This window comes from Erinaceus europaeus, chromosome 10 (genome assembly GCF_950295315.1).
Source record: "Erinaceus europaeus chromosome 10, mEriEur2.1, whole genome shotgun sequence".
NCBI classification, from domain to species: domain Eukaryota; kingdom Metazoa; phylum Chordata; class Mammalia; order Eulipotyphla; family Erinaceidae; genus Erinaceus; species Erinaceus europaeus.
Genome location: NC_080171.1, coordinates 18,889,153 through 18,915,913, shown reverse-complemented (window position 1 = coordinate 18,915,913; position 26,761 = coordinate 18,889,153). Strand labels below are relative to the sequence as shown.

At 45.8% G+C, this 26,761-nt stretch overlaps 1 protein-coding gene and 1 long non-coding RNA gene across 7 annotated transcripts; one reads left to right on the top strand and one right to left on the bottom strand.

The window, feature by feature from the left end:
• Positions 1-413: 413 nt before the first annotated feature.
• SPMIP6 (sperm microtubule inner protein 6) lies at positions 414-26,446 on the bottom strand. Of its 5 annotated transcripts, none has more exons than XM_016188021.2 (7): positions 26,206-26,446; positions 13,379-13,523; positions 5,997-6,106; positions 3,379-3,454; positions 2,444-2,678; positions 1,382-1,468; positions 414-569 (listed from the first exon to the last, which is right to left on the bottom strand). In XM_016188021.2, the coding sequence occupies exons 1-7, from the start codon at positions 26,338-26,340 to the stop codon at positions 467-469; spliced, it is 891 nt and encodes a 296-aa protein (XP_016043507.1). In that variant the 5' UTR covers positions 26,341-26,446; the 3' UTR covers positions 414-466. The 5 variants fall into 5 exon arrangements, with proteins under 5 accessions (XP_016043507.1, XP_060055248.1, XP_007522915.1 ...); XM_060199265.1 differs by having other exon boundaries at positions 5,997-6,103; XM_007522853.3 differs by having other exon boundaries at positions 2,449-2,678; positions 26,206-26,445.
• Positions 1,723-24,847, top strand: LOC132540844 (uncharacterized). 2 transcript variants are annotated; one of them, XR_009551970.1, is made up of 4 exons: positions 1,723-1,799; positions 23,420-23,515; positions 23,947-24,017; positions 24,135-24,847. It is a non-coding gene; the product is annotated as an uncharacterized LOC132540844 (long non-coding RNA). The 2 variants fall into 2 exon arrangements; XR_009551971.1 differs by lacking the exon at positions 24,135-24,847 and having other exon boundaries at positions 23,947-24,054.
• Positions 26,447-26,761: the final 315 nt, after the last annotated feature.

Sequence of the window (26,761 nt, the reverse complement as noted above, 5' to 3'; positions counted from 1 at the left end):
CGTATTGGAAATATACTGCAGACAGAAAATGCAGTGAACAGGAGGCTGAGAGAAGTCCACAGTGAAGAGGCTGAGAGACTCAGAGTTTATAAAGGAAATTGTATAGGTGGCTTACTGTGGGACTGTTTTCATCGATGTTTATTTACTTCTGATTTATCTTGCTAGTCATCAGCAGTCTTGGGAGATAATGACTTTTGTCTGTGGTGCTATGTTTGGTTAGATATACATTGTAAAAACAGGACATGCAAATAACAGGGAATACTGAAAAATATATAATATCCTGCACGTAAGACACAAGAATGCAACAAACATGTACTGGGAAGTGTGTGGCCAGCCTTCATGTGTTGTGCCAGTGACTTCTTTGAAACTGCCAATTATAGTTAACTCTTGACAGTCAGAGCACAGAGACAGCCTTTGAGGTAAAGAGTTTATTGATCAGTTCCCTTGTACCCACCAGCCGAGGGTCTTAAAAGTAGTACTTTGGATAGCTCTCAGATACAAACTCAGGGTGGACAACATAGTTGTTTCTTTGGGGACCACCGGTCTTCTTGAAATGACTTGTGTCCCACCTGTGAGGAAACATGAATGCTTTTTTTTTTCTTCTTCTTTTTATTGCATAGAGACAGCCAGAAATCAAGAGGGAAGAGGGAGAGAGACAGAGAGACACCTGTAGCTCCTGCTTCACCACTCGCAAAGCTTTCCCTCTGCAGGTGGGGACCAGGAGCTTGAACCCGGGTCCTTGTGCACTGTAACATATACGCTCAGCCAGGTGTGCCACCAAAGTTGGTGCTTTTTGACTTTCACACATCCGATTCCAATTTTCCATGCTAACCCTATCACAACTCCTTATCCCTATTTCTCAATTCCTAAATTCAGCCTCTGCTGTTAAATTTCTGATGTCCAATACCAGCTCCCAGACATTGGCTTCCTATCCATCACTGCAACCCCTGAACCTAACTCTTTTTTTAAATTTTTATATTATTGTTATTATTATTTTTATCAGAGCACTACTCAGCTCTGGCTGAGTGGTGGTGGTACAGGGGATTGAACCTGAGACTTTGGAGCCTCAGGCATGAAAGTCTCTTTGCATAACCATTATGCCATCTACACCCCTGCCCTGAACCTAACTCCTTAATACCTTGACTCTAAACCCCACTGCCCACCTGTAACTTCTCAGTAAAGACCTCCAGGCTCTCATGGAGTCCACCATTTCTTTTCCAGCTTTGACTTCCCCATGGTACTAGTGCCCCCTAGTGGTATCTTCTAGTCAATACATGGCTGGGGGCAATTCCACCCCAACTGATGAATGCCTGGGTCCACCAGGGTACCAAGGAGAAAAAGAAACAGAGATAGATTCCTTCTGAGTGTGTACTAGACTCACCTAAGGTTCGGACACGGGCAGTAGGATGGTGGGGGAGTTATAACAGCACACTGCATTCCGGGCCGGTGCTCGCAGGGGGGTACACTCCTAGGAGAGGTGGGGGTGGGGGCTGGGGCTTTTCGATTTTCCCTTTTTCCTAACCAGATCCAGACTCTGAGTGGCACTTCAGATGCCAGTCCTGCGGGGCTCAGTAGTCCTCCCTGCCTGCAAGTACCCCCTCCCCAAAGTGAAGCCTAGTTTCTGCCTCCCAGGCTGGGTTGTGAAACAATCTGAACTCTCAGGACTGTCGGGTTTCAGTTTCAAGGGCTGGGAAGCTCTTGGATCCTTGCCTTGGAAAGGCACTGTCGTCTAAGGCCATACCACCCTGAACACGCGGGATCTGGTCTGACCTCGGAAAGGCACTATCAACTTTTCTCAGGTGACTCCTGCTCTTTCTCGGCTTGTGGAGATCACCCGCAGTGGATTCGGGTTCTGGAACCCCCTCGCCCCCGCTCCAGCTCTAACATAGGTGTTCTCCCAGGCTCAGGAGCAGCTGGGTTGCAGGCCCAGTGTGGCGGCAGAACCCCGTGAGGCTGTCTGCCTTGGGCTGGTGCTGGGTTCCAGGGTCTGTATTTCTTTGCTCACTTAGCACCAAACCATGGCCTTGCTCTTTCACCAATGGCTTCTCGAGAGCACTTTTCGCATGGGGGGAGGGGGGGAAGGGGACACACACACACACATGCCATTTCGCAGGTTAGAACCTGCGTCCTCAGGACTGCAGATGTAGGTGACCAGCCCTGGCCGGCTTGGGGGGTGGGGGTGAGGGGAAGCGACTGGTGCCTGGCCTCCAGCATGGGTACCCGGGTCAGGCTGACCTTGAGCCCAGTTTGGGAGTGGGGGTTAGCATCTAGAACTCGGGGAGTGAGGCAAGCGGCGGGGGGGGGGGGGGGGGGTGCCTACATGCAGGATATCCAGCCCTGAGTGCAGACTGGCCCTGGGGCCCAGTGCCAGGTGGGGGCCGAGCGGGAGGGAAGGCGGGGGGGGGGGGGGTGCGGGGCTGTCGGGGAGCGCGGCCCTGCGAACCTTACAGTCGGCAGCTGGGAGCACAGAGGGCGCAGGCTGCGTTGGGTGCAAGGCTCCCCGGTGAGGTAGTAGTCCATCCCGCGCAGGCAGTAGTGGCGGCCCGAGCAGGCGCTCTGGTAACCCTGGAAGGGCAGGCGGCGCGGCAGCGCGTCCACGCACCCGCACCGGGGTGTGATCTGCGGCAGCGTCTGGTACCGTGTCAGCGTGTTCAGCATGTTGGCCACCACACTGCGCTCTGCACCCACAGGCCCCAGCACCGGAGACCCAGAGTCACAGGAATAAAAAGAGACATGGGGTGGGGGGGAGGGGGTAGATAAGCATAATGGTTATGCAAAGAGACTATCATGCCTGAGGCTCTAAAGTCCCAGGTTCAATCCCAAGCACCACTATAAACCAGAGGTGAGCAGTGCTCTGGTAAAAAAAAAAAAAAAAGACTCACTTCTGAGTCTCCAAAGTCCCAGGTTCAATCCCCCCCGCAACCCCATAAGCCAGAGTTGAGCTGGTTTAACCAGGGGAAAAGGGCCTGGGCAGTGGCGGATCTGGTTAGGCGCACATAGTACAAAGCTCAAGGGTCCCGGTTGGAGCCCCCGCTCCACACCTGCAGGGGGGTTGCTTCATAAGCGGTGAAGCAGGTCTGCAGGTGTCTGTCTTTCTCTCCCCCTCTTTGTCTTCCCCTCCTCTCTCCATTTCTCTCTGTCCTATCCTATTTCTTAAAAAGGAAAAAAAAAAAAAAAAAAAGGCCGCCAGGAGCAGTGGATTCATAGTGAATCCGAGCCCCCAGCGATAATCCTGGAGGTCAAAAAAAAAAGAGAGGGAGGCGTTACATTCTTCAGAACATTCGATCCCTCTTTGGCCTCCCAGGTCTCCCAGCCCGCCTGCTCTCCCCACTCCCTCCCGCTGCCCCACTGCCCCTTACCGTCCATTTCCATCATTACCGTAAGAGTTGAGTTGCTCGGGTTTAGGAGGACACTCCAAGGGCATTCCTCGAACTACTGTCTCCATTCCGGCATCCTGTAAGGGGCACACATGCTACCTCAAGCTCTGACCGGGAATATTTCTCCTTTGGGGGGAATCCTTCTAGAACTCTTCAGAAGCCCCCCTGCTCTCTCCGGCTCTGTGTTTGCGACTAGTCACCAGGCAACGCGTCTACTCCGCCTACCCGGGAGCTGGGGGTGGGGTGGGGCGGGGCACTAGATCTGACCCAGGCCTTCAGTAACCCTGCCTGTGCTTTGGATTTTTGTCTAGTTGTCTCTGTGTAGCTGTGTGTCAGTCTCTCTCTTTTTAAAATAGTTTTTTTTAAAAAAAATTTATTATTGCATAGAGACAGAGAGAAATTGAGAAGGAAAGGGGAGACAGACATCTGCAGCCCTACTCCACCACTTGTGAGGCTTTCCCCCTCCAGGTGGGGACCAGAGGCTTGAACCCAGGTCCTTGTGCACTGTAATGTGTATGTTTAACTGGGTGTGCCACCACCTGCCCCCTCCCCACCATTCTCTCTAAAAGGGCATTTTAAAAATCAAATCAAATCAAATTTATTTTCTTTTAGTTTTTTTATATTTTTTATTCCCTTTTGTTGTCCTTGTTTTAATGTTGTAGTTATTATTGATGTCATTGTTGTTGGATAGGACAGAGAGAAATGGAGAGATCAGGGGATAGACAGAGAGGGGAAGAGACAGACACCTGCAGACCTGCTTCACCGCCTGTGAAGCGACGCCCTTGCAGGTGGGGAGCTGGGGGCTCGAACCAGGATCCTTAAGCTGGTCCTTGTGCTTTGCGCCACCTGCGCTTAACCTGCTGCACTACCGCCCGACTCCCCAAATTTATTTCCAATAGAGACAGAGAAATTGAGAGAGGAGAGATGAATAGATAGGTAGAGAGAGAGAGAGAGAGAGAGAGAGAGTGAAACACCTACAGCACCACTCCACCACTTGTGAAGCTTTCTCCCTTGCAGATGGTGACTAAGGAGAAGGCATTTTTCTATTTCAATATTGCTTGCCTACCAGGTCACCTGGGGAATTTTTGAAACATTTTGATTCTTGAAGAAGCCCACACACAAGACTTCAGTCCACTAGAGATCAGTCCTCAGCCTATAGTTAGGAATTCTGGCTCTGGTCTCTGACCCTCTCATAATGAATGCTCTTTTCCTTCCAACCTGGGATTATGGGTGAATTCCTTCTGATCTCCTTGGAAGTCTCATTTATCTGTTTGCCTTGATTGCCAGTGGCTTTGTTCTCCCTCCTTCTGGCCTTCTATCACAAAGGTTTGTGAAGCAGGCAGAATCAGCTTATTGCTGACATCTTGACCAGGTCATGAGGAAGGGGGCCAAGGGATAAGCTGCAGGGACACAGTGGGTCAAGGAGTAAACATAAATCATGTCCCCACAGGGCCCGGCTAGAGAACCAGGGGGCTCAGTCCCAGAGATTGGAATTGGGGGGCCCAACACAGCCCCATTTCTGTGTTCCCTTGTCTGTTAGAAAATACAAACCCAAGGGGCCAGGCAGTGGTGCACCTGGTTAAGTGCTCACATTACAGTGCACAAAGACCCAGGTTCAAGACCCTGGTTCCCACCTGTAGGGGAGAAGCTTCACAAGTGGTAAAGCAGGGCTGCAGGTGTCTCTCTGTCCCTCTCCCCTCTCAATTTCTCTGTCTCTATCCAATAATAAGTTAATAAAAATATTTTAAAAAGAAAAAGAAAGGGGGTCAGGCGGTGGCGCAGTGGGTTAAGTGCAGGTGGCGCAAAGCTCAAGGACCGGCGTAAGGATCCCGGTTCGAGCCCCGGCTCCCCACCTGCAGGGGAGTCACTTCACAGGCGGTGAGGCAGGTCTGCAGGTGTCTGTCTTTCTCTCCCCCCTCTGTCTTGCCCTCCTCTCTCCATTTCTCTCTGTCCTATCCAACAATGAACAGCGTCAACATGGCAATAATAATAACCACAACGAGGCTACAACAACAAGGGCAACAAAAGGGGGAAAATGGCCTCCAGGAGCGGTGGATTCGTGGTGCAGGCACCAAGCCCAGAAAAAATACAAACCCTAGTGCCATAGATTGGTAAAAAGCCTCAATGAGGGTTGGGGAGAAAGCAAGATGGTTCTGCAAACGACTGTCATTCTCGAGGCTCTGAGGTCTCAGAGTCAGTCTCTACCCAGAACAGTGCTTTGGTAAACAAAACAAAATACAGGGGCCGGGTGGTGGTGCACCTGGTTGGGTGCACATGTTACAGTGCGCAAAGATCTCCGTTCAAGCCCCCGGTCCCCACCTGCAAGGGGAAAGCTTCACAAGTGGTAAAGCAGGTCTGCAGGTGTCTCTCTGTCTCTCTCCCTATCTCCTCATTCCTATCAATTTCTGGCTGTCTCTATTCCATAAATAAAGATTATAAAGAATAAATAGAACATAAAAATTATAAATACCCTCTCCCCACCCTGATTTTTTTTTTTTTTTTTTTTTTTTGGTGAGAAAGGGATGGAAGAATAATGATGAAATGTCGGCCACTATGGTTGGGGAGCAAAGCAGTGTGTATATTTCAACCCCACAGATTTGTGCTGGGCATAGTAGGTACCTTGGGCAGCTGGGGAAGGCATGTGGTGTATCTGTTGTTCCAGCCAGAACAGTAGTAAGGTTCCATCCTCAGAATGTTACATCGGTCACCATACGGGTAGCATCTGTCTGCTTGATCACAGGGGTGAAAATGTATGTTATTCCTCACTCCATCACAGGACATTTCTCCTCTGAGCCCCGGCACAAAACTGGACACTCATTGATCTCTCTCAGACCAGTCAAGCCCACAATGGCCCCACAGTTCTCTGGACACTGAGATGCAGTTCATTTCTTCCTACCTATGGTAAACTTCTGACTGGGATCTGGAACCTTTGAGCCCATCATTTTTCATCCCAGCACGATCCCATCTGACTCCAACCTGGAAACAGGGTCTCTTCCTAATCCCTTTCTCTTTCTCATCTTCCACATCTAGGCTCTAAAGTTTACTTGTTCTGTCCCTTTAAAATCATTTGAACGTATTCCCTTTTTCCAGCATTCTGTGATCTCACTACTGTGTTGAAGCAGTGCCTTAACTGGGAGACAATGCGATGTTATCCTTGATAGCAGGGTCTCTGTAGACAGACTGCTGGGGGTCAAAGGTCAGCTCTTCAAGCTATAGCTCTGTTTGTTTCCAGAGTACTGCACAGTTCTGGCTTATGGTGGTGCAGTGGACAGAGGATGGGTTAAAAGCGTAGTGTTTCAAGTCTGAGTTCTGGCATCACCTGTGCTAGAGCTCTTTCTCTCATGCTAGTCAATATATCTTTAAAAAATAAAATTAGGGATAGGGGTGATAGCATAATGGTTATGCAATGAAACTCTCATGCCTGAGGCTTTTAAGTTCCAGGTTCAATCCCCCACACCACCATACATAAACCAGAGCTGAGCAGTGCTCTGGTAAAATAAATGAATAATTAAATTAAATTAAATTAATGGGGCTAGGAGGTGGAGCACCTGGTTAAGCACACACATTACAGTGTGCAAGGATCTGGGTTCAAGCCCCTGGTCCCCACCTGCAGAGAGAAAGCTTCAGGAGTGGTGAAGCAGGGCTGCAGGTGTCTCTCTGTCTCTTTCCTTCTCTGTCTCCCCTACTCCTCTCAATTCCTATCTCTATTAAATAATACATACATAACTATTAAAAAAGAAAATTAATATTTTTGTTAGCCTACTGAACTCCTTGCCTCATTTTTGAAAACTCATAATCGAATTTCTAATGAAAGCTGTGGTGCTTTTTCTATAGATAAAAATCAAACCAAGTGGTCCAGGCATTGGCAGAGTGGATAAGGCATTGGACTATGAAGCATGAGGTCTTGAGTTCAAATGCCGCCAGCACATGTACCAGAGTGATATCTGGTTCTTTCTTTCTCTTCTATAATTTCTCATGAATAAATAAATAAAATCTTTTAACAAATCCAACCAATATCTTTTTCTAATTAGAACTCTCCAAAGTCCTATTCACCCAGTTACTTAATCTGTTCCACAGAGTGGATGCTTTCCACCATCTACTCCCCTCACAATCTATTTATTTATTTATTGCCCCCTTTTTGCCCTTTTCTTTTGTTGTTGTAGTTATTATTGTTGTTATTGTTGGATAGGGCAGAGAGAAATGGAGAGAGGAGGGGAAGACAGAGAGGGAGAGAGAAAGATAGACACCTGCAGACCTGCTTCACTGCCTGTGAAGTGACTCCCCTGCAGGTGGGGAGCTGGGAGCTCGAACAGGGGTCCTTGAGCTCTGTGCCACGTGTGCTTAACCCTTAGTGCTACCACCTGACTCCACTCCCCTCACAATCCTAAGTGATACATGTAAGAGACATTAGGAAAGAGGGTCAAGGAACTCTGAAAGAAGAACTGGAGAGAACGGGGCTGTGGCATACCTGGCTGAGTGCACATATTATAGTGTCCAAGGACCTGGGTTTCGAGAGCTGTGAAACAGTGCCACAAGTAAATTTCTCTGTCTCTATCCAAAATAGACAAATAAATGAATAAATATTAATCAGTTCTAAGCACCACATAAGCCAGAGCTGAGTAGCACTCTGGAAAAAGAAGAAGGAAAGAAAGAAAGAAAGAAAGAAAGAAAGAAAGAAAGAAAGAAAGAAAGAAAGAAAGAAGAGAGAAGAACTGGTGTGCGTGCGGGGCGGGGCGTCTGGAGTTCTGGGATGGTGAACTGGCTACAGGGAGTTTGAGGTGCTTGGAGACATTCATATCTAGGTGATCCTAAACAGATAGATGGTGGAGTAACATTCTAGTAAGAGGTTAAGGCTAGAAAATAAAGACTTGGAGTAGTCCAGGAGGTAGCACAGTGGATAAAGCATCAGACTCTCAAGTATGAGGTTCTGAGTTCAATCCCCATCAGCACATGTACCAGAGTGATGTCTGGTTCTTTCTCTCTTCCTATTTTTCTCATAAATAAATCAATCTAGGGGGCCGGGCGGTAGCACACCAGGTTAAGCACACATGGCACGAAGCACAAGGATCAGTGTAAGGATCCCAGTTCAAGCTTCCAGCTCCCCACCTGTGTGTGGGGGGGTACTTCACAAGCAGTGAAGCAGGTCTGCAAGTGACTATCTTTCTCTCCCCCTCTGTCTTCCCCCTCTCTCTCAATTTCTCTCTGTCCTATCCAACAAAAACAGACAACAATAACAACAACAACAACAAAATGGAAAAAAAATTGGCCTCCAGGAGCAGTGGATTCATAGTGCATTCAGGCACCCAGCCCCAGTGATAACCCTGGAGGCAAAACCAAACATTTTTAGCAAAAAAGAAACAATGACAAGTGTTATCAGTAACTAAAGACATGAGTAAGATAAAATTGTCTTAGGAAAGGAGCAAAGAGAGAAGAGGTTTTTGAGGGTATCATTAGTATTCCCAGGGGTCCCATGTTTCCAAGACAAGGCAAGACAAGACAAGACAAGAAACCCAGGAAATTGAGGCAGCAGAGAAGCTGGAGAAGTAAGGAATTTCAAGAATTTCAAGAGTGTGTCAGATAGTAACATGTATAGGGCAGGTCTCATTAGGTAACAATTGAAGAGCCCCAGAGAAGTAATTAGAAGCACACAAGAACAGTTTTAGTGTTTCAGTGTAGGAGAGGCAGACTCCGAGTTTCCACTGAATGAAGACTGATTTTATCATAAATTCATTTAGCAAACATTAATAAAGCTTGGCACTGTTCTAGATGGAGGGGCACAGATGTAAGACTAAATTCTTGGAACGTTCTGGGAGATATAAACATCCAACCACATTAAGAAGATAATTTTCCTTCCTCTCTTCCTTTCTTCCTCCCTTTCTTCAATTTTCTTTCTTGGATAGAGACAGAGAAAAATCAAGAGGAAAGAGGGACCTAGAAAGGAGACAGAAAGACACCTGCAGCATTGCCCTCTTACAAACCTTTCACCCTGCAGGTGGGGGCTAGGGGCTTGAATACGTGTGCATTGTAACGTGCTCTCAGCCAGGTGGGCCACCACCCACCCTTCTCTTTGCTTGTTTCTTTCTTTCTTTCTTTCTTTCTTTCTTTCTTTCTTTCTTTCTTTATTTATGTATTTATTCCCTTTTGTTGTCCTTGTTGTTTTATTGTTGTAGTTATTATTGATGGTTGTTGTTGGATAAGACAGAGAGAAATGGAGAGAGGAAGGGAAGACAGAGAGGGGGAGAGAAAGATAGACACCCGCAGACCTGCTTCACCGCCTGTGAAGCGACTCCCCTGCAGGTGGGGAGCCGGGGGCTCGAACTGGGATCCTTATGCCAGTCCTTGTGCTTTGCGTCACCTGCGCTTAACCCGCTGCACTACCGCCGACTCCCTTTGCTTTTTTCTTGCTTGCTTTTATTTGATAGGACCAAGAGAAGTTGAAAGGAGAGGGGGAGTAGGCAGGGGAGAGAAAGAGAGAGACCTGCGGCATTGCTTCACTGTTTCTGAAGCTTCTCCCTGAAGGTGGGACCAGAGGTGTGAAGCCAGGGTCCATACCCCTCATAGCTGTTTTCATTCAACTAGAGAGAAGGGCTGGGGTAGGGGGAGGTCAGGGAGTAGTAAAACCACAGCACCAGACCTTCCCAAAAGTGCTATCGCATCTCTCATATGCTGCCAGGGCTTGAACTTGAGCCATGCACATAGCTAGGCATATGCCCTACCCAGTGAGGTATCTCTCTGATCCAGAAGATAATTCCTTTTTATTTAAATTTTAATTTTATTAAAGTATTTGTTTATTTTCATAAAATATGTATTTATTTATTTCCTTTTGTTGCCCTGGCTTTTTTTTTTTTTTTTTTGACCTCCAGGGTTATTGCTGGGGCTCGGTGCATGCACCATGAGTCCACTGCTCCTAGAGGCTATTTTTTCCCTTTTGTTGCCCTTGTTGTTCTTTTTATCATTGTTGTGGTTATTATTGTTGTTATTATTGATGTTGTTGTTGGATAGGACAGAGACAAATGGAGAGAGGAGGGGAAGACAGAGAGGGGAAGAGACAGACACCTGCAGACCTGCTTCACCGTCTGTGAAGCGACTCCTCTGCAGGTGGGGAGTCAGGGACTTGAACCGGGATCCTTCCGCTGGTCTTTGCGTTTTGCGCCATGCCTGCTTAATCCGCTGCGCCACCGCCAGACCCCCTGCCCTTGTTGTTTTATTGTAGTTATTATTGTTGTTGTTATTGATGTCGTTGTTGGATAGAACAGAGAGAAATGGAGAGAGGAGGGGAAGACAGAGAGGAGGAGAGAAAGACAGACACCTGCAGACTTGCTTCACTGCTTGTGAAGGGACTCCCCTGCAGGTGGGGAGCTGGGGGCTGGAACCGGGATTCTTCTGCTGGTCCTTGCACTTGGCTGCGCTACCGCCCGACTCCCTATTTATCTGTTTATTGGCATTGTAGCTGAGAGAGAGAGACAGAGAGAGAGAGAGAGAGAGAGAGAGAGAGAGAGAGAGGAAACACCAGAATATCGTTCTGGCACATACAATGTTGGAGATCAAACACAGGACGTTATGCTTCTAAGTCCAGAGCCCTAGCCACTGTGCTTCCTGTCAGGTTGCGCTTTTTTTTTTTTTTGGTGTTATGTATTGGATAGAGACAGAGAGAAGCCATGAGGGATGGGGAGATTGAGAGGAAGAGAGGTGGAGAGACCCCCTACAGCACTACTTTACTACTTGAGAAGCTTTCCTCCCTCCAGGGGGGAATGGGGTCTTGAACCTGGGTCCTTGTGTATTGCAACATGTGCACTTAATTGGGAATTGGGTGTGCCATCACCTGGCGCTGATATATATATTTCAGAGATAGAAAGAGAGAGAGAGAGAAGGATGACGAGGAGGATGAGGAGGAGAGACACTGCAGTACTGCCCATCACTTGTGGCGCTTCTACCTTGCATGGCGCGCCCATGTGGTGGCTGGGGGCTCTGAGCCTGGTCCTTATGCACAGTCAAGTGTGAGCTCTATGGAGTGAGCGATTTTACCCTGACAGTGCCCCCAGGAGATGATCTATTTTCTTTTTCCCTTCTGGCCTCCAGGGTTATCACTGGGGCTGGTGCTGGCATTATGAGTTCATGCCTTCTGGCGGCCTCTTTTCTTCTTTTTTTTCATTTCTTTTCAATAGGGCAGAGAGAAATTGAGAGGGGGAGGTGGAGGTAGAGAAGGACCTGCAGACCTGCCTCACCACTTGTGAAATGTCCTTTGCTGTAGGTGGGGAGTGGGGGCTTGAATCTGATCCTTGAGTGGGTCCTTGCGCTTAGAACTTTTATGTGTTTAACCAGGTGTACCACCGCCTGGCTAGATAATTCCTAATATAATGTAAGAAGGAGCCATGAAGTGGAGACAATGAATATAGACTATGTTTACAAAAGTCTTTGTTATGAAGGAGAGGAGAAAGAAATTTTAGGTTGGTGGAGACTGGAACAGGCTTTCATGTTGAGGAAAATGAGGTGTGGTGATGTCAGGGGATGCAGAAGAGGTGGGGAACTGGGGACACCAGAAAACCACTCTGACTGAAGGCAAATGTCTGGCTCCAAGCCTACCTCAGAGGGAAAGACAGGCGAACAGTGATCCAAACAGTACAGTTCAAAGGGTAATGAGACTGGCAGATGGGCTCCTTCTGGCAGAGGGAAGGGTGACCTCAGTTGAGGTTGGACTTAGGTCTAGCAGGACACCATGGAGATGGTCCCTGGAGTATATTTGGGGGAGGCATTTGTCAGTTTTCCCCCTTAAGCTCCTGAGTCAAGACCCAGGCCACTTCCAGTTCTTTGGCTAGGCAGGGAGTTCCTGCTGGAGTGAGGTTGGCTGGAGAAGAAGTCAAGGTCAAGAGTGAGGATAAGGTTGACTGAGGATCAGGATGGAAGACTTGTAAATCAAGGCAGGGGTAGAGAGCATAATGGTTATGCAAAGAGATTCTCATGCCTGAGGATCCGAAGTCCCAGGGTCAATCCCCCACACCGCTATATGCCAGAGCTGAGCAGTGCTCTGTTTAAAAAAAAAAAAAAAAGGGAGTCAGGCGGTAGCGCAGTGGGTTAAGCGCATGTGGCACAAAGCCCAAGGACCGGCATAAGGATCCCTGTTCCAGCCCCTGGCTCCCCACCTGAGGGGAATTGCTTCACAAGCGGTGAAGCAGGTCTGCAGGTGTCTGCCTTTCTCTCCCTGTCTCTGTCTTCTCCTCTTCTCTCCATTTTTCTCTGTCCTATCCAACAGTGATGACATCATCAACAACAATAATAACTACTACAACAATGAAAAACAACAAAGGCAACAAAAGGGAAAAGAAATTAAAAATTTAAAAAAAGTTAAGGGAGTCAGGCTGTAGCACAGCAGGTTAAGTGCATGTGACACAAAGCCCAAGGACTGGCATAAAGATGCCAGTTCCAGCCACCGGCTCCCCACCTGTAGGGGAGTCGCTTCACAGATGATAAAGCAGGTCTGCAGGTGTCTGTCTGTCTCTTCCCCTCTCTGCCTTCCCCTCCTCTCTCCATTTCTCTCTGTCCTATCCAACAACGATGACATCAATAACAACAACAATAATAACAAATAAAAAATAACAAGGGCAACAAAAGGGAATAAATAAACATTAAGAAAAATAAAAAAGTAGTTTTAAAAAGTTAAAAAATGACTTGTAAGTAAACATTAATTTTTTTAATTATCTTTATTTGATAGAGACAGCCAGAAATCGAGAAGGGGGAGATAGAGAGGGAAAGAGACAGAGAGACATCTGCAGCCTTGCTTCACCACTTGTGAAGCTTTCCCCCTGTAGGTAGGGACAAGAGGCTTGAACCTGGGTCCTTGCACACTTTAATGTGTGCACTCAACCAGGTACACCACTACCCAGCCCCAATCAGTGTTTCTTCAATAAAGTTATTTGCTTGGGGAAAAAAAAAATCAAATTAGGCCTAGATTGAGAGTTATTGTTTGGAGTTAGTTCAGAATTGGGTGAGTAATGAGGCCCTACCTTCCATCTGAGAGATCCAGTATTTCTCAGGCAAGTAGGGGTGAGCTGGTATGCAACTCTTGTAAGTGTAGTCTTCCACAGCACATCTGAGCATCTTCTGCAGGGCTTCAGGATCCACTTGGCGCCTCATGGTGTGAGTAAGGCCCTGGGCAAGGAAAGAGGGGAGGGCAGAGGTGGGAGGTGACTAGGTTTATAGAGACCCCTCCCCAACTTTGGTGTCCTGCTAGACCTAAATCCAACCTCAACTGAGTTCACCCTTCCCTATGCCAGAAGGAGCCCATCTGCCAGTCTTATTACCCTTTGAACTGTTCTGTTTGGATCACTGTTCGTCTGTCTTTCTCACTGAGGGATGTTTGGAGCCAGATATTTGCCTTCAATCAGAGTGGTTTTCTGATGCCCTCAGTTCTGTCCTTTTCTTAAGTGAGATCTCCCTTAGGACAAAGTTGGGTGTTCATTCCTGTTCTCTTTCTTTTAGATTGGGTGCTGCCTGGGAGCAGGCCTTGGGTCTCCCGTAGTAAAGCAAGAGGTCCCTGGTACAATATAGAAAGAGCCTCAGCAGAGTAGCTTCTGTGGGCAGCAAAGACTGGCCACCTTTTACAGGTGTTTTGGACTCTCTCAGACTTATGAAAGATGAAGAATAGGTAAGGTACTTTTTTTTTAAAGATTTTATTTATTTATTCATGAGAAATGATAAGAGGAGAGAAAGAACCAGGTATCACTCTGGTACATGTGCTGCTGGGGATTGAACTCAGGACCTCATGCTGAGAGTCCAGTGCCTTATTCAGTGTACCACCTCCAAGACCATGGGAGGATACTTTCTAAAAGCTAATCCTCTGACAGATTCTGACACCAGTATTACCTTTGGTTTTGACGTTCATTTTGCTCTGGTCCTCATCCAACTCTGACCTTTTCCCTGATGTGAAGTTTATACATGACCTGGGTTCCTTTACCTCTTGGGGCTCACTCTGCCTTATTTCATCACCTCTAGCTGAGATAGATCTGTGGAATTCCAGAATGAAGCTTCCTTTCAGAGTGCCCATCCACAGCTGAGAGCAGAATGTGAAGTCAGTTGTGGGTTCATGGGTCTCTGAAGAAAAGGTGTGAAAAGGCAGATAGGACACTCAGAGAAGCCAGGCCGCAGAAGGAACTCATAGTGGTCACTGAGGTACTGGGTCAGTGACACTGCCATCCATATCTCCCCTTTATGATCTCATTAGCAGAGCCTTTTCTCAACTGCTCCTAGTGCCTCCAACTCTCTGAAGACACCTCACATGAGGAAGTCACTGGCCCCGCTGGGCTCAGCTAAGGTTTTGTTCTGTGAGCAGACCCTGCACGGTCAGGTATCTACCAGGGCTTGGGACCTCCTGATGGTTCGCACGCATACACACACATGCACATGTCCAGACATATACACAGATCTGGGCACCCAGATCTACCCAGCAGATAAATGCACACAGACGGACATCTCTACAGATACAAACATACACAGACAGAAAGGTACAAAAACAGCCCAGGGAAGCCACAGACACCATCCATTTTCCTGTTAGAAGCTTTCCTCAGGCGTTTGTAGTCTTTGTCTGCTCGAGCAGATGAGGTGGAAACTGTAAAAGCTTATTGGAGGCTTGGAGTTGTGAGACGAATGCTCCTGTCAGATAAGTGATCTGGACTGCACTGTCCCCCCACCCCCAGCTCAATGTCTGTGTTTGTTCTTGGGAGGACTAGACCCTTGAAAAGAGACCCCTTTACTCCCTGGTTGATGGGTGATGACTTGGCTGCCAATGTTCTGAGAATCTAGTGGAAAAGAGGCTGAGAATCTAGTGAAAAATGGGAAAAAATAAGGAGGTTCACCTGTTTTATTAAAACCATTTTGTTTATTAGAGAGGATGAGAGTGTCACTGGCATACACACTGCTGGGGATTGGACTCAGGACCTCATAATTTTTAGAGTTTAATGCTTTATCCACTGGGTTACTTTGTGGGCCACAGAGGTGCATCTACTTTAATACTGTACTCTAATATTTCCTCACCCCCCACACCCCAAACCTCACTTTTGGAGAGGTGGGGCACGCATCCACCCTATATAAGGCAATGGAGGAAAGGGAGAGTGGGCTTAACATCCTATTAAATAGTTTTCAAATCGTCTTTATTTTTCTTTTAGTGGAGCTGAGGCTTTGCGTGTGTGATTTTACCACTCTTGGACCAACTTTCTCATTCAGTAAGAGCTAGAGAGAGGGGCCAGGGAAATGGCTCATTGTTTTGCCATGTCTATCACCCAGGTTTAGGCCTAGCCATCACCATATTGAAGGAAGTGTTGGCACTGTGGTTTCTCTCTCTCTCTCTCTCTGTGTATGTGTGTCTGTGTGTAATTTGTGTATTTAGAGACAGAAACAGAGGGCAGAGACAAGGAGAAAAGGAGAGAGACAGAGAGACACCTGCAGTACTGCTTCACCACTTGTGAAGCTTTCCCCTTCAAGTGGGGACCAGGGGCCTGAACCCGGATCGTTGCACATTATAACATGTGCACTCAACCAGATGTGCCACCACCTGGGACACCCTCCACCCCCGCTCTCTGCCTGTCTCTATCTAAAACAGAAGTGGGGGAGAGAACAGAGAAAGGGAGAGAGACACAACAGCATGGGAGTTTTGCTAGTATCATAGTATTCCTATGAGGTACAGAATCTTGAACCAGGGTCACACACATGGAAAAACAAGTATTCTATCTGGTGATGTATTTCTTTTCTTCTTTTTCTTCTCCTTCTCCTTTATATGTCCCACAATTTCTCTTTCTTTCTTCCTTCATTTCTTTTTCTTCCTTCCTTCCTTTCTTTCTTTCTTTCTTTTTTTCTCTTTTTAAATATTTTTATATTATAGAATTACATGTCGACAGGGGTTTGAATCCACACCATTCCCACCACCAGAGTTCTGAATCTTCACTCGCCCCACTGCAATCCACCACAGTTCCCCTAAAGTTGTACTCTACAACTATCTGTCCACATTTATACATAGTTGCCCCTTCTTTTTCTGATTCACTCACTTTCCCTCTAAGCCACTCAGGACATCATAACTACCTCCATAGGTCCCTCTCCTTTTCCTTCTCTCTCTGGGTGCTGATGGAGTTGGAGTGCAGAGTCCTCTTATCTTCATCCTATCACTGCTCCTCCGCTGGGAGTAGGGATCAAGGTTGTTTATAGGGAGCAGAAGGTAGGAGTTCTGGTTTCTGTAGTTGCTTCTCCACTGAGCATGGGCGTTGATCGATCCATACCCCCAGCCTGTTTCTATCTTTCCCTAGTGGACCAGAGCTCTGGAGCTGCGAGTGTCCACGACACATTGGTGAGGTCGTCTGCCCAGAGAAGTCGGGATAGAGTCATGGTAGCATCTGCAGCCTGGTGTCTGGAAGGTGGCCTGACCTGAGGCTGTGGATTATGTGTCCAACTAGATCTCTTGTTGTGTCCAATAGTTGTATCGGGGAGAGCGAAGGTCTGATTGCAGAGACTTGCCTCCCGGAAGTCTCTGGTGATCTATTTCTCTGGCTCTCAATCATCCCATCTTCAGTTCTAGAGAGGACTAGTGTTACCGACTCCTGAGCCTTTTGAAACTGCTGTGGTTTCAAGCTGAATGCTTTGCGTTTCCTGTTGTTGGCTTTGAATTCAGTTTCCTCAGTTTGTTTTCAGTTACTTTTCCCCCTTCCTCCAGGGTTATCACTGGGGCTCAGTGCCAGCACTGCAAATCTACCACTCCTGGTGGCCATTTTTTTCTTTTCTTTTCTTTTCTTCTATTTTTCTCTTCTTCCTTCCTTTCTTTCTACCAGAGACTGTTCAGCTCTGGCTTATGGTGACATGGGGGATTGATCCTGGGACTTTAGAGCCTTAGGCATGACAGCCTTTTTGCATAACCATTATGCTATCTACCCTGCCTTCTTTTTCTTCTATTTTTTATTGGATAAGACAGAGAGAAATTGGGTAGGGGTAGATAGCATAATGGTTATGCAAACAGACTCTCATGTCTGCGGTCTCATGTCTCTCATGTCAAAGTCCCAGGTTCAATCCCCTGTACCACCATGAGCCAGAGCTGAGCAGTGCTCTGATAAAAATAAAAAAAAAAGAGAAATTGAGATGAGAGAGGTAGATAGAAAGGGAGAGAGAAAGAGACACCTGCAGACCTATTTCACTACATGTGCCTCATCCCCCCTGCAGTTGGCCAGTGGGCCTTGAGTCCAGGTCCTTGCTCCTGGTAATGTGTGTGCTTAATCCAGTACACCACTACCTGGTCCCGGTCCCTCTGTGAGTTGCTTTAAAACATATTTTTATTTATGTATATTTATTGGACAGAGACAGAGAGAATTCAAGAGAGAAGGGGGGAGGTAGAGAGGGAGAGAAGAGAGACACCTGCAACACTACTTTACTGCTTGCAAAGTTTCACTCCTGCAGGTGGGTAGTTGGGACTTGAACCCAGGGCCTTGTGCATTGTAACATGTAAGCTCAATGGCTTGTGCTCCTACCCAGTCCCTGTCAGTTACTTTTCTTTTCTTTGTTTTTAAAATTTAATTTAATTAAAAAATATTTATTATTTATTTTCCCTTTTGTTGCCCTTGTTGTTTTTTATTGTTGTAGTTATTATTGCTGCTGTTGTTGTTGTCATCGTTGTTGGATAGGACAGAGAGAAATGGAGAGAGGAGGGGAAGACAGAGAGGGGAAGAGAAAGATAGACACCTATAAACCTGCTTCACTGCTTGTGAAGCGACTCCCCTGTAGGTGGGGAGCTGGGGGCTCGAACCTGGATACTTACACTGGTCCTTGCGCTTTGCGCCATGTGCACTTAACCCACCGCGCTACCGCCCAACTCCTGTCAGTTATTTTTCATCTAGTACAGTTCTCAGCTTCTGAAGTGTTGTTGCCACTGTCCCTGCTTTCTCATTACTCCTATGTTTATGGCATAATATCCATTTACTCTAGTTTCAGAGTTTTTTCCAGGAGAGAGTTCAATTTAATCCAGACAACTATAGGTCTTTATATATTTTGTATACTCTTTATCAGTTGAATAATGGAAATATCCTTTCTCAGTTTGTGGCTTGCATCTTCATTTTCTTTTATTATTATCTTTAAATCTTTTTATGTATTATTGGATAGAGGTAGAATTTGAGAGGGGAGAGATACCTGCAGCCCTGCTTCACCTCTCATGAAATTTTCCTTCTGCAGGGGACCAGGCACTTGAACCCTGGTCCTTGCACACTGCAATGTGTGGGCTTAACCAGGTGCACCACCACTTGTCCCCACACTTCATCTTCTTCTTCTTCTTCTTTTTTTTTTTTTAATAATATTTCTTTTCCTCTTTGTTGTCCTTGTTTTATTGTTGTAGATATTGTTATTGATGTCATTGTTGTTAGATAGGACAGAGAGAAATGGAGAGAGGAGGAGAAGACAGAGAGGGGGAGAGAAAGACAGACACCTGCAGACCTGTCGCTTCACCGCTTGTGAAGCTACTCCCCTGCAGGTGAGGACCCAGAGGCTTGAACCGGAATCCTTAAGCCAGCCCTTGCGCTTGGCACCATGTGCGCTTAACCCACTGTGCTACTGCCCAACTCCCTTTTTCTTTCTTTTTAAGTAATTTTTAAAAAATTTTATTTTTTTCAATTGAGATAAACACATAGAATATCTAACATTAAACAATTAATAGGCTGAACTCTGTAGAAGTTTGTTATAGTATTCTCTTACTCCTTTTTATCCAAGTCTTGAGTTTCTGATCAAATCCTAGTTGTGGTGCCATGACCATTCATAACTTTTCTGTGTTGAGGAAAGCTGCCCAACGGAAGATTGTTTAGTCCACAGCCAAGGCTTGGAACTCCTGGAAGAAGCTTCAGTTTTTATCTTTAAGTCTTCAATGGCCGGCTCTTTGAATAAGTCCTCCAAAATAAGAAGAATTAGCTTCTGAAGGACAAAACTATAAAGATCTGTTTGAAACTAAAGGGTACATTTATGGAGAAATGAATGCAAACACATTCTTGAAGCCGGAATCGGAGGGATGAGGTTCAACTAAATGTTCACCATGGTTTCCAGCGTGTTTCTTTTCTCACTGGCCCAACAGACCTAAAATATTCCACAGTCTCTCCTGGATAGTGAATTCACTGATGAACCAAAACAGTTATTCTTTTGGGAACAACACACATAGTGTGGGAAACAAGGCTATATATATATGTATATATATATTCTCTTCTCAGCCATTTGAGGCATCACAACAGAGTGATCAACAGAAACGTACAAGTTTAACTTAGTTTCTATGTCTATACTACAGTAGTTAGGACTCGCAGAGTCTCTTCCCAGAGGATCGTGGCATGGACAGAATATTCTCAGCGAGCCCATTGTCTCACACTTGTGTTCTTGTCTCATTGGTCCTCTGATGCTTGATGGGGAAAAAAAAATGACAAAAGGTAAAAAATAATCACAGCTGTCTCTGAAATCTCCTGGCAAACGTCAGCATCTGGTCAAAGTTCAGTAAATCTTAAAAATAGATTTTGGTCTGTTTGTTTTTATTTCATTTTTATGTGGTTTCTTTTCCCCTTGAGTTCCCTTGTACTATTGGGCATGGGTGTCCATGACCTGCCCACCAACATTGGGATCGACAGAATTTAACACTGTGGGACTCTATGCTGACACAATCATTCCAGGGTGGGGAGGGGGCCCTCTGTCATCGTCATGGCTTGGCAAATATGAATGCATTGTGGGTGCATGTCTTGAGCAGGGTGTGAAGTGATCTGGGGAGAAGTGTAACTTGGCTACGCCATCCTCATTCCCATAGTACCATCCTGAGATGTGTATTCTCCTGGCATGCTCTGCAGACTCCCCCTCTCTTTTTTTTTTTTTTTAAATAAATTTATTTATTTATTAATGAGAAATATAGGAGGAGAGAGAGAAAGAACCAGATATAACTCTGGTACATGTGCTGCCAGGGATTGAACTCAGGACCTCATGCCTGAAAGTCTAGTGCCTTAGCTATTGTGCCACCTCCTGGACCACCCCCTCTCTTTGTAATTGCTTTCCATGATGGTCATGTGCAATGCCATGGCCCATGTTCATGCCCATTCCACTCATAGGTCCTGTAGGCTAGATTCCCATGCACTGCTGACCATCCAATACAAAGCTCCCCATGGGCTGACCCTCAGGACTTGGCTTATTGTTTAATTTGACCAGTCAGTCATGGGCTGAACTCTTCTTCTTTTGGCACTAATAAACTGAGCTGCAAGGCACCATGCTTCTTAGCTCCTTTCCTAATTTTTTAAAAAATTAAATAGAGATACACAGAAAGACCAAAGCGCTGCTCAACTCTGGCACATGGTAATGCTGTGGATTGAACTTGGGATCTTTGGTGTCCCAGGCATGAAAGTTTTTTGTATAACCATTATGCCACTTTCCCAGCTCCTTTTTTCTTTATATTTTTGGTTATGGACTTAAACTCTGGGCTTCACGTGTGCAGGGTAGGGTTTTGTTTTTTAACAGAGCCCTGCTCAGCTCTGGTTTATGGTGGTGTGGGGGATTGACCCTGGGACTTCAGAGCCTCAGGCATGAGCGTCTCTTTGTATAACCATTATGCTATTTAGCCCTGCCAATTGTATATTATTTCCATATGTGATTCCATTTTTATTTTATTGGTCAATTTGTTTATCACTGCCATGCTGTGTGAATTCCTGTAGCTTATGATAAATATTAATATCTGACAAGTTTCCTTCTTCAGGTGTGTTTTAATTTTCTTTTCTTTTTGCTTCCAGGATCACTGGGGCTTGGTGCCAGTACTACAAAGCCACTGCTTCTGGCGGCCACTTCCCCATTTTTATTGGATAGGAAAGGGAGAAATTGAGAGGGGTGGGGGAAACAGGGAGAGAGAAAGATAAGCACCTGTAGACCTGTTTTGCCACTTGTGAAGCATCCCCTCTGCAGGTGGGGAGCCAGGGGCGCAGACCCAGATCCTTGCATGGGTCCTTGCACTTAGTCCTATATGTGCGCTTAACCAGGTGCGCCACTGCCTGGCCCCAGTTTTAACTATTTCTTGGACTTCTACTCTTCTTTAAAAAAAAATTATTTGATAGAGACAGCCAGAAATGAAGAGGAAAGGGGGAGACAGAGTGGGAGAGAGACAGAGACACCTGCAGCTCTGCTTCACCACTTGCAAAGCTTTTTCCCTGCAGGTGGGGACCGGGAGCTTGAACCTGGGCCTTTGTGCACTGTAATGTGTGTGCTCAGCCCCGGCTTCTGCTCTTCTCTATACATCCTTGAAGCAGTTCATCATAAAGAAAAAAATCCTACAGAAGGATGAATATGGGATGATCTCACTCTCAGGCAGAAGTTGAAAAACAAGATCAGAAAAGAAAACACAAGTAGAACCTGAAATGGAATTGGCATATTGCACCCAAGTAAAAGACTCTGGGGTGGGTGGGTGGGGAGAATACAGGTCCATGAAGGATGATAAATGACATAGTGGGGGTTGTATTGTTAAATGGGAAACTGGGGAATGTTATGCACGTACAAACTATTGTATTTACTGTTGAATGTAAAACATTAATTCCCCAATAAAGAAATAAATTTTTTAACTTTATTTATTTTTTGTTAGATAGAGACAGAGAGAAATTGAGGGGAAGGGATGATAGAGATGGAGAGAGACAGAGAGACACCTGCAGCCCTGCTTCACCACTCGTGAAGCTTTCCCCTGCAGGTGGGGACCAGGGGCTTGAATCCGGTTCCTTGTGCACTGTAGTGTGTGCGCTTAACCAGGTGCGCCACCACCTGGCCCCAAGAAATAAATTAAAAAAAAAAAATCCTTTCGGTATTTTAATTAGAATTGCATTGAACTTTCATGTCTGTGACTCTAACAGGTAATATTTTGAAAAATATCCAAAGGTTGTTTTAAAAATATTTTTTCCCTTTTGTTGCCTTTGTTTTATTGTTATAGTTATTATTGATGTCGTCATTGTTGGATAGGACAGAGAGAAATGGAGAGAGGAGGGGAAGACAGAGAGGGGAAGAGAAAGACAGACACCTGCAGACCTGCTTCACTGCTTGTGAAGTGACTCCCCTACAGGTGGAGCCAGGGGCTTGAACCAGGGTCCTTATGCTGGTCCTTGCTATGCGCCACATGCACTTAACCCACTGTGCTACAGCCCAACTCCCATCCACAGATTTTTAAAAAATATTTTATTTTCCTTTTTTGTTGCCCTTGTTTTTATTATTGTTGCAGTTATTGTTTTTGTTGCTGAATAGGACAGAGAGAAATGGAGAGGAGCGGAAGACAGAGAGGGGGAGAGAAAGATAGACACCTGCAGACCTGCTTCACCGCTTGTGAAGTGACCTCCCTGCAGGTGGGGAGCCGCGGGCTCGAACTGGGATTCTTACATCGGTCCTCGGGTTTTGGACCATATGCACTTAACCCGCTGTGCTACAGCCTAACCCCCAATATTCAAAGTTTTATACTACTATCCATAGTTTTGTAGGTATCATTGGATTTCTACTTACCATTATTTCTTGATTCTAGAACAATAAATATTAAAATATTTATTTACTGCTACCAGGGCTATTGCTGGAACTAAGCTCCCAGTGGGAGCTGTGGCCTGATGCTGCTGGCGGGGTGAACAAGTAGATCAGCAAGTGTGCAAAGACTGCCAGCGACATCTCCATCAGCCTGCAGCCTGCAGACGTGACTGTTCCTCCGTCTGTGCTTTCTGAATTGCATGCAGGTTTCTCTTGTGGCTACTTAAAAAACAGATTCTGAGATGTCTAATTCAGCTAGTTGACAGGATAAAACGGTAATATTTTATGACCTTTCTAAAATGTGGATATTGTAATGACTTAACCATTTCCTTGCAACTTATAAGATATTGCTTTCCAATATTTGAGTGTTGTGGTCGGGGAGGTGGCACAGTGGATAAAGCATTAGACTCTCAAGCATTAGGTTCCAAGTTCAATCCCTGGCAGCACATGTACCAGGGTGATGTCTGGTTCTTTCTCTTTCTCATAAATAAACAATATTTTGGTGTTCCCTCCCTACCTCTGCTTTTTAGGGTTTGGGGAGAGACAGAGACCGAGGCTTTCTTCAGTGCAGTGAGGGCCAGTTCTGAACCTGGGTCCTGCACATGGCAAAGCAGTGTACTATCCAGGTGAGCTATTTCACTGCCTCTGGTTCTTTCTTTACAGTTTATAGAAATTTTAATTGTTTTCTAGACATTGCTTAAATTCATCCCATACTTAGGAAATTCTCACCTCACTATTCCTTCTTGCAATTCAGATCTTCTGTGGTTGTTTTCATTCTTTCAAAGTATATCCTTTAAAAGTCCCTTTATTAGGGGGTCTGGTGGTGATGCACCTGGTTGAGCACACATGCTACAATGCTCAAGGTCCTGGGTTCAAGCCCCTGAGCCCCCCTGCAGGGGGAAAGTTTCACAAGTGGTGAAGTAGTGCTACAGGTATCTCTCTGTCTCTCCCTGTCTCCCCCTTCCTCTTAACTTCTGGCTATCTCTATCACATAAATAAAGATAATAATAAAAAGAATTAAAAAGACCTTTTAAATCAATTAATTATTTTTTACCAGAGCACTGATCAGCTGTGGCTTATGGTGTTGAAGGGGACTGAAATTGAAGCTGGGACTTTGGAGCCTCATGCGTGAGCCCCTTTGTATAACTATTATGCTATCTACCCCCGCCCTATTATAGTTCTAATGACCATAAACATTTGTTTTGGTTTGCTTATACATCTTCCCCCCCCCCCTCTTGCCACCAGAGCTATCACTGGAGTTTGCCTACAGAACCATCACTCCTGGCCATCATTTAATTTTCTTTCCTCTCCTTTAGGTAGAGGGTAAGAACAGAGACACAGAGGGAGAGAGTGGGGGGGGAGAGAAGGAGAGGAGAGATACTGTTGAACTTCTCTGCCGCTCATGAGGTTTCCCCATGCAGGTGCTCCCATGTGGTGACCTGGGGTTCAAATCCTGGCAGGCACACATGGTGCTGTTACTGTACTGGGTTAGCTACCTGCTGGCCCTCTTTGGTTCTTGAAAGGAAGGCAAAACTAATTTCTAAAAAAAAAAAAAAAAAACTAAAAAACTTCTCTCTGCAGCCAATAGTTAAACTATCTAATTTTATTTACTGATTTTTTTTGGTTTTAACATATTTTTAATTTCTCAAATTTCAGTTCAGTTATTATTTTTACATTTGTCTTTTAAAAATATAACCCTGTTTGAACATTTTGATGATTCATTTTATTTAAAATTCAAAATCACTGTTCTATATTAACCATTATTTCCGACATCCAAAATACTTGGAGGTTTGAGTCTGTTGTTTACTATTTTTGTAGACTGTTAGATGATGGTTTGTTTCCTTGTAAATCTTACTGTGAGCTGAGATTTGATCTTACTCTAAAGGGTACCTGAAAATGGATGTTAGATATTTTCCCACCAAACATGTACATTCAGTGTGCGTGTGTGTGTGTGTGTGTGTGTGTGTGTGTGTGTGTGTGTGTGTGTTGAGACACAGAGAGTCAGACAGAGATCACTGAACTTTCTGGTTTGGAATTTACAGATTCAGTTCTTCACCTTTCAACCAGCCTAAGTAAAGATTGAACTCCTTCTTGCAGTGGTTGGCATTTACCTTCATAACAGTCCTGTCTTCTAAGCATACTTACCCTTCACTTTCAAGAGTCCAGAACAAAAATAAATTTTTACACAGGGTCTAGTTATTTTAAAGTAGGAGGGCCTTTTAGAGTATTCTAGACACAACACTGCCAGAAGCCCAAGCCTTTCCTTTGGGTGTGTGTGGTGCTAGGAATCAAACCCAAAGCCTCACACATGCATGCCATGAGCTCTAAGCTACCTCCTCCTCCTCCCTTCCCTGTCTATCCCATGGCTAGCTCACTGTTCACTGCTCCCCACTGACTCCAGCTGCCTGTTCTGTGCTGGTATTTGACACTGACCTTTGTCTAATAATGCTGTCTTTGCTTTGATTTTCCTTTCAGTCTCCTTTTAGGACTCTTCCTATTTTACCTATTCCTTAATTACTGATCATCTCTAAAGTCCTGTCCTTGGCCAAATGACTCTTTCTTGGCAATCCCACTCCCTAGGACTTCAGTTGTCATCTCTATCTTTATTATCTATAGTCCAAATGTACTCTGCTTCAGATGATGTTACCCAGCTACCCACCAGACAGCTTTTCCTGGAAGACCTTACATATTTTTGTCCCCAAGTGAACTCCAAGTCTGCAATTACTAATTTCAGTTGGTACTCTGATTCCTTCGGCTGTCAAGAGCCCCAAACCCAGGAGTTTTGCTAATCTCTGTCCCCAGGAAGGCAGCAGTGCTCACTGCTAGACCAGCAACACAGCAGCTTTATATCTGGATAGTCACCAAGATCTGCTGATCTAGTCATCATCTTTCATGTCACCTTGACAGAGACGGGGACGGGGGTCCTTCTATGGCTTCTCAATTTATAACCTCTCTAGTTAAGTGGTCCTCCCTGGTTGCTTTTGATTTTCATTACCCTGCTTCTTTCCTTAATAGCCTTTTGGACAATTTAGACAATTCTTGTTTATTAATTGACTATTATCTATTTCTTCCCATCTGTTATCCTGAATAAAGTAGAAGGCAACCACAAGGGCCAGATCTTGAAGGGTTTGACACACCTGTATAAATTGTCTAGGCAAATGAATACACCACACACACACACACACACACACACACACACACACACACACATCTATAACTCATTACACAAACACACAATGAGAAATGTGGACTGCCAGCCATCCAGACATGTGTGGGCATGCACTGATCTGGCTCCCAACCCACAGTCTCCACTTACCGGGGTGACAAATTTGTTGGCTTCCCAGGCATATAGAGGTGGGTCCTTGTAGACCTCCTTGATGGAGGTAGGAGCTCTGTAGGAATCAGTGTAGGTGCTGACGGGGGTTTTAGTCTTACGAGAAAAGAGGAACATAGTGGAGTCTAGAGGATGCTGTTGTGGGTCCTGTCTACCAAGGGCTCCTGTAAGACATCAGTGAGCACCCCCTCGCCCAGATAGCCCACACCCCCTAGCTGCTGTGATTCCCTTTTGTGGAGGATGTCTCAACTGGCCTCCCCCACAGTCCCCCCACTCCACCACACCCCGCCTCCCCCTTCAGGATGGGCGCTGCCCATTGTGATATCACTTGGCTCAGAGAGGAGGCCCAATTCCCTGCCTACCCTTGGCTTCCTGCCTCAAGCTTCTAAAAAAAAAGTCCAGTTTCCAAGCATCTGGGGGGTCCCTGGACGTCTTCTAGACCATGTGCCTCCTTTGGATGAAGAGTAATGAAGGTGCTGAGTGGCTTGCGCGGGGTCACGCAGCAGGCCTGGCCTGGGGACCCATGAATGGAGACAGA

Excerpts from the sequence above, each read along its gene's own strand:
- SPMIP6 (XM_016188021.2), bottom strand. The coding sequence starts at position 26,340 with ATGTTCCTCTTTTCTCGTAAGACTAAAACCCCCGTCAGCACCTACACT. Across the intron at positions 13,524-26,205 it reads CCAACAAATTTGTCACCCCG|GGCCTTACTCACACCATGAG; the intron begins GTAAGTGGAGAC and ends TTCCTTGCCCAG. Across the intron at positions 570-1,381 it reads TGCCCGTGTCCGAACCTTAG|GTGGGACACAAGTCATTTCA; the intron begins GTGAGTCTAGTA and ends GTTTCCTCACAG.